Source organism: Tupaia chinensis, unplaced genomic scaffold, assembly GCF_000334495.1.
Source record: "Tupaia chinensis unplaced genomic scaffold, TupChi_1.0 Scaffold000168_1, whole genome shotgun sequence".
Classification (NCBI taxonomy): domain Eukaryota; kingdom Metazoa; phylum Chordata; class Mammalia; order Scandentia; family Tupaiidae; genus Tupaia; species Tupaia belangeri.
The window spans coordinates 3,026,692-3,033,610 of record NW_006159643.1 but is presented as its reverse complement, the minus strand read 5'-3'; the positions used below and the strand labels follow the sequence as shown (position 1 = coordinate 3,033,610).

The window sequence follows — 6,919 nt, the reverse complement described above, 5'->3', positions numbered from 1 at the left end:
CTGAATATTCAATGCTATAAGCAAGCGTGTTGCCTATTTTTAAAAAAAATAACCATTCAAGTAAACTAAAAACATAATTCAATAATGGCAGCAATATGTGTGTAGGAAGTGGTACATATGTGAATAATTATGTTATAAAAAACAGAGCATAATATTCACAATTGTTTTCCCATTTATGTACTAAATACGCATATCAAAAATTAGTGCCATGTACTTGATCACCATTCATGAAGAGCATTATGAATACTCTAAAATTACTTTCCCAGATTATATTATCTGGTTTTCCCAAGACTGAATAAAATTAGTATTGAGATTCACTTGATTTGTATCGGAAAGAGGCAAAGCATTATGTAAGTATTATAAAGTACTGCCACTGTCAAAACTCACATAAAATCTTGTGAACAATAGCAGATGACTGATACACCTTTTCCTTGGTACTTAGTGTTTTTCTTCTTGAGGAACTGCCCACCTCCTGACCTTTCTGACCCTACCTATTAGTCTCACTGCTGATGGAGAACCTGGCCATAATCAGAGAGTTCTGTTGTCTCTTTTGCTTTCTCCAGTCTTTCAGATGACTCAGCCCTCTCCATCTTACAGTGTCTGATCCAAGTTTGAGATCTCTCAAGCTGTAAAATACCACAGTTTTTCTTTTCCCTCTCTTCTTCTTGCTGTGAGGACTCCATGCAGCATCTCCCTCCTACTCTTCTCCTTTCCCTCTCCATCTTTTGAACTTTGGTCAGAGGTAAAACAAACAGCAGCTGAAGGAATGTCCACAGTGAGTATTCTCCCAATGATTTTCCAGCAAGGGGAACCCCAAAAGCAAGGCTACTGGTATTAGGTGACCTGTACCAGCCATGGAATAATACAATATTTAATAACCAAAGAAAAACTCACCGCCAGACACTGTTCTAAGTGCTTTATTGTTCATGGAACCCTCACAGCAACCCTAGAGTAGAGTACCATTATCTCCACTTTCCTGATGAGGACAGTAGACACAGGACAATTAGGAAATGTATATGCCAAAAAGCTAATAAATGACAGAATCAGAACCTAAAGCCAAAGTCTGGTTCCAACATCCCGGCAAGAAGGAAGGGAACGAACATGCTAAACACACATGCACACTTTCCCATTCAGCAACACAACCAAAAAAGTTTTCTATCTACTCTTAAAAGAGCTAAAAAGTAACTAGTAATGATATTTTAAAACTTCTTTCTTTGTCTATTCTCTGTTGTTGTGTTGTGTTGTTTTGTTTTGAGTTATCCAATCATGAGGAAAGAGCTGAATAGCTTAACTAAAGCTTCACTGGCCAGGTGGTTGTGCAGCAATGCAACAGAACCCATAACGGGAGGGTCTAGGGTTCCCATCCTGGGACCTTCCTGTGCATGCTAGATGCACACACACAGGTATGCCTGTGCTCAGATCAGCTGGCTGAGAATGAATGGATCACAGCATGATGTCCTTTTGGGGATGCTTGTCTCTATTTCTCTCTCTCTCTCTCTCTTTCTCTCTTTCTCTCTCTCTCTCTCTCTCTCTCTCTCTCTCTCTCTCTCTCTCTCTCTCTCTCTCTTTGTCTTTCTCATGGAAAAGAGGGAAAATAAACTTAGAAAAGGAAAAAAAACAAAAACACTTCATCTTGCAACAATAAGTCAACCTAGGTGTGCATTCAAGGGGAATCAATTTACCCTATCCCTACACAACTGAAGTTAGAGCTCCGTAAATGCCAGGCCCACCAGTCCACTGTCCTAGAAGGAGGGAGGACAGACCTGAGCCCTATATTCCAGTTCAGCCTCACAAAACCTTGCCAACTTTAATCCAGCCTCTATCTGTGGGACAGAATATCTACTTTCTCATGGCAGAAAGAAGAATGGCACTAGACTTTGAACAATTCTGACGGAACCTAGCCATTTCTGTAACTCTGGGAAGATGTAAAGAACATAGAATGAAGGACAATTATCATTGCTGGGGTGGGAGGATGGGGATGGGGGGAAGGTGGAATGCTATTCCTTATAGACTATAAAACATGTATACTTTAAAGGTAAATTATTTCTTCCTCACTTTTTCTTATCATTTGTTGAAGTCATACTTCGAGGGATGAGTCCTACTCTTGTAATCATATTGATCAAACATCGCCATCCTCAAACAGGGCTGAATCATCACCCTGAACAATAGTTCTCAAACTCGTACATACTTGAAAAAAATCAGATTAAGAAAAGAAACATGTTGTGCAAGTCCAAGAACTACTGGAAAATCCAACGGCAGGTAAGATCTTTGTTTGAAAGCGATCCAGAGTGGACAGGCTGTGTTTGGAGTTGCACGGAATAAATAAAAGCACATGTGAACTAATTTGACTATTTCAAACATACTGTATTACCATCCAGGGCAACCAATTCACATGGCACCGAGACAAACACCAATTGTATGAAATTTCCTCCATGGGTCAATCATTATTAAATGATCAGAGCTTTTATGTGTGTGTGTGTGTGTGTGTGTGTGTGTGTGTATAATATTTTTTTTTCTAGATTTGGTTTACTGATGACTTTTTAAATTATGACCAAAATTTAACACTGAATTCAGGTTAGCCATATGATCATGTGTGCCTGGCAGGCAAATGAACAGCTAAGTCTATTAAGGAATCATTTTTTTTTAAGTTTTCACAGAAATAAATGGTTCTCAAAGATTTTTCCGCTCAGAGCCTTTGATAGAGGTTCTAAGAGCTGTCTACTCCCACTCGCTCACATAATACTACCTGTTCACCAAAATAAATGGGAGAAATGAGGCTGCTTTCAACCTAAAAACAGTGTGGAAGTTTTCTTGTTTTTATTACATATTACAATGATTAATTCATTCCACAAAAAAATAAATAAATAAATACAAGGCATCAAACCATGTGTACACTAATACTGCCAAAGAGCAAATGCCCATCCAGGGATAAAAACCCTCCATGCCCTCCAAGATTGCAAGATTTTTCTAAACGAGTGGCCTCAATTCTCTTTGAGACCACTATTATTATTTTCCCATTTTACTCAGAGATCATGGTTTTGCTCTAAACAATCCTTTGTAGAAAAAGACCTTCTATTTTTATTCTGTTCCTCTGTCACTTTGGCATGTTGTAGACTCAATCAAAGTTTGTGAAAGAAAAACAGTCTCCCTTTTGAAAGTGAATAAAATGTTCATTTACCTTGGGTAAATTTTCTCTTTCAATCCAACCATCTGGATCTAAATTAAGGTACCCTACTTTGAAGATGGGTGTGCTCACCATCTGGCTACCCAAAAGCGGCAATTACTTCAGGTAAATGAATATTTTACCTAATTCTAAGCAAGCATATCATCCTATAGGAAACTCTGGCATAAATACGCCTTTTATCTGCTTGCTGCACACCAACATGAGGAAAAGTGAATCTCTGTTCTGCCTAATTGAGATAATTTACTGCTGTGTGTAAACATTTCAACTTTAAGAGAATTTATTTATTTTCAATAGTCAATAAGAGATGAGTTTTTCTCTCTTTGCAAAATAAATAACCAAGAATAGTGGATTTGCCTCAAGTTGGGGAACGTTTGGCTTCAATGGGGTTCTTGTCTTCTAACCACTACATTATGGAAACCAGGAAAAGCAAGTCTTCCCTGTAGGAACCAAAAATAAATAAATAAATAAGGTCCCTATAAAATCCAGCTAGTAGGGAAGAAAACTTTCCAGGTGTCAAAGGCATAGAACACCTAGCGCAATCTAATTTTCCTGCCCTCACTCAAACTCTTTTTCTGGGATCTCTAAGGAGGGAGGTGAAGAATCTGAGACACTGTTAATAAGTTACTGTTCCCACATAGGTTAAGTAAAGTGGGCTGAACTATACAGTTGCTCTAAATATTTCAAGTAACTCCTTTTGACTCCCTTTGGTAGATTAAATATTTGTTTTCACTTCAGAAATTATTCTAAAATTAAACTGGCAAAAATTATGACTAACCGAAACCCAAGATACTTAGTTGTTCATCAAATAAAAATTCAGAGTCTATACCTGTGTCCTTCTGGAAAGTGTGTTTTAAAATACCAATTTACATTACATTCTTGGGACAGAAACATCACCAATAAAAGTCTAACCCTGGTTGAGTTCTTGATATTACTCTGGCTAAAAGTGCTCCCAGGAGCCTTAGTTAAAAAAAAATAAAAAAAAAAAAGTTTAACATATGCAATGTTGTTGTAATTGTGAAGTTTCTTTGCCTTATCAGCTCCATAGAAACACCCAAGAAACTATCAGGTTTACTCTGGCTTTGAAGAGGAATGGGAATAAAGGAACAGAGATTTTCTCAAAGATACTGTTTGAAAATAAACCATCTTGGGCTCTCCAAAAATCTGAATCCTGCACTCCTATTGGGAGGCAGAGTTTAACTATGTGTACACTAGGTTAAACTTTCAACCAAGTTATTTACATCTTTGGGGAAAACTGAAGAAGAGAGTTTGAATACAAATATGCACTAGGGTACAGAAACTCAGTCATGGGTCATGCAGAAACATCTGGTCTTCTTAAGAGTTCTATTAATTTGAAAGCACTGACCAAAACAAGCTCGGATCTGCCAAATATATTTTGGCATGGCTCAAAAAATAGGATATGTTAGAGTATTTATCTCAATCACAGTAAGATTTATCACTAATGATATGCAACTACCACTGTTGACATTTTGACATAACAAGTTTGTTTTTAAACATAAGATGCAAATTTGCTTCCCATGCCTTTTCCCCCATATTTGAAATGATTGTGGGCTTTTAAAAGCACTTCTAATCTGTATTCTTCAGAACATGGATGGAGGAAGTGGTAGAAAGAGGTTTAAAGTATTCATATCTGATGTTAGGAGTTACTTATAGGAGGTTTTAACTATCATACAACTAAAGCATGGAGTAGTTTATTTACATGAGGTTACTTCGTAGCACTTTACAAATAATAAAGCTTTTCTGTACTCCCATAACACAGTGAAATTTTCCCAGCTTTTAATGCAATATCTTCTTCTGAAAGTTTGCAAATACCATGAACGCTGGTCCAGGGATCAAAAGACAAAGTTTGAGTCCCAGCTTTCCACTGACAAACCTGCTGACTTCCAGTGCTCTGGACTGCCCTGAGCCTCAATTTCTGGCTGTGGTGACAATCACCTGAGGTAAGGAGAGCCACTGCCTTACTACCAATCTCCAATCTGCCTACCATTCTACAGCCACTGATTTCACTTCTAAATTCATTCTGGTTGTTCATCTGCCCTGTAGTCACTTAATTATTTGAATTTTTGAAATGCAACACACTACCCCAAAAGCAAGAATCAACTATTATTCATTCAACAACATGTGCGAGAGCATACTAACATGAGATGCTCATGACAGCTGACATTGATGGTGGATACACCATACTAAGCTCAGGGCAAGGTGACTGGCAGTGCATTCGCTCATGGACATTTGCCCTAATCTTGCAAGAATAGTTGGGTTGGTATCCCCAAGTTAGAATTGATGTATGAGCACTGCAGTCAAGCTACTTGAGTCTAAATCCCAGCTTTGTAGGCTCACTTTGTGATTGGCATGAAATTATGACTTCCTCATGCCTCCATCTCTCCACCTGTAACACATGTCTGGCTGATTAGAGCATCTACCCAGAGAATTCTCTTAGGACTGAGTTCATAAGTGGTGTACAATAAGCCCTGAGGGTAGTCTTGGTCAGGATCTTGCAACCTAAACACCTTTCTCAAACCTTTACCACAGCTACAAGAACAGCGGGGATTTGAACCCACTTCTGTCGGTTTCCAAAGTCAGAGTTTTAAACAAGTGGCGAAAAGTTCCACCGTCCCTCAGGAACTACAATACTGCCCCAATCTAAATCGCGCCCAAAGCGCTCACTAACGAGGCATTGGAGACTAGTCCTGGGCTTTCCTTGTTCTCCACCTAGGTTAGGCATTTCCTGAGGCAGCAACTCAGGAACAAGCAGCTGAAGTCTCCCTGCGTTAGTACAGAACTGGCAGCTCCCACCAGGTCATTTTTCCCTGGCTTTGGCCACAGCAGCCACCACCCCTGTCTCCGCCCTCTCAGCCTGTCACGCTCTTTTCCCTCCGAATCTCAACTTGCCTTGCCGTTTTTGGAAAACTTTACGAAGCGAAACCCCATCCTCTGCTTGGCGCCTGCCAGAGAACTACTCACAGACTGGGGAGGTGGGAATGGAGGGGAGAGGAGTAGGGAGCTCTCCTAATGGATGCGCCACTGCCCTGGCCTTGGGCACTCAGGTATTTTCCCTCTGTGGTCACTTGGCAAGCTTTTCTGGTCACTCTGGCACATTGTTACCCTTTAGAGAAAGAGCCATGCGCCCCGCTGGCTAAGTAGGAATGCCCAGAGTAGAGAGAGCCACCGGCGGGTTGAGTGTGCGGAGCAGGAGGCTGTGCTAGCCCAGGGAGACAGGAGGGTCCCGTTCCGCCCTCGCTACTTTCCCACCCCTCCGGGTTTCCCGGGTGTAAGAAGCTGGGTCCCCAGGGGTCCGCGGCCCGGCGGCCCGAGCCGTCCGGCCGGGGGGGGCGGCGCGGCACCGCCTCCCTCCGTACCTTCTCTCCGCGTGGAGCACGTAGGAGCTGCGGAAGAAGCCCAGGAGCTCGTTCTCGATCAGGGCGTTGTAGATAATCTTCAGGTTGTAATTTCTCTGCGCGTCGAGGGTCCTATTCAGCACCACCACCAAGACCTGGGTTTGCGGATACAGAAAAAAGCCCGCCACTGGGACAGCGCCAGCAGCGCGGTCCTCCGCCACCTGCACCTTCTCCACCGCCACCCGCGAGGCGTGCAGCACGACGTAGCGGGTGGCATTCCGGCACGAGATCTCCACGTTGACCTCCCCGGAGAAGGTGAAGTTCTCCATGAAGGCAGTGAGCATCAGATTGTAGTGCAGCGGCTTGAGGTGACCCGACAGTC

General features: G+C 41.7%; 1 protein-coding gene across 1 annotated transcript in view; it reads right to left on the bottom strand.

Moving 5' to 3' along the window:
* Positions 1–6,919, bottom strand: part of TRHDE (thyrotropin releasing hormone degrading enzyme) — a 427,616-nt gene that overhangs the window by 419,947 nt on the left and 750 nt on the right. Inside the window, exon 2 of the mRNA XM_006146207.2 lies at positions 6,559–6,917. Within this exon, the coding sequence (XP_006146269.1) occupies positions 6,559–6,917 (359 nt within the window). The remainder of the gene's footprint in view (positions 1–6,558; positions 6,918–6,919) is intronic.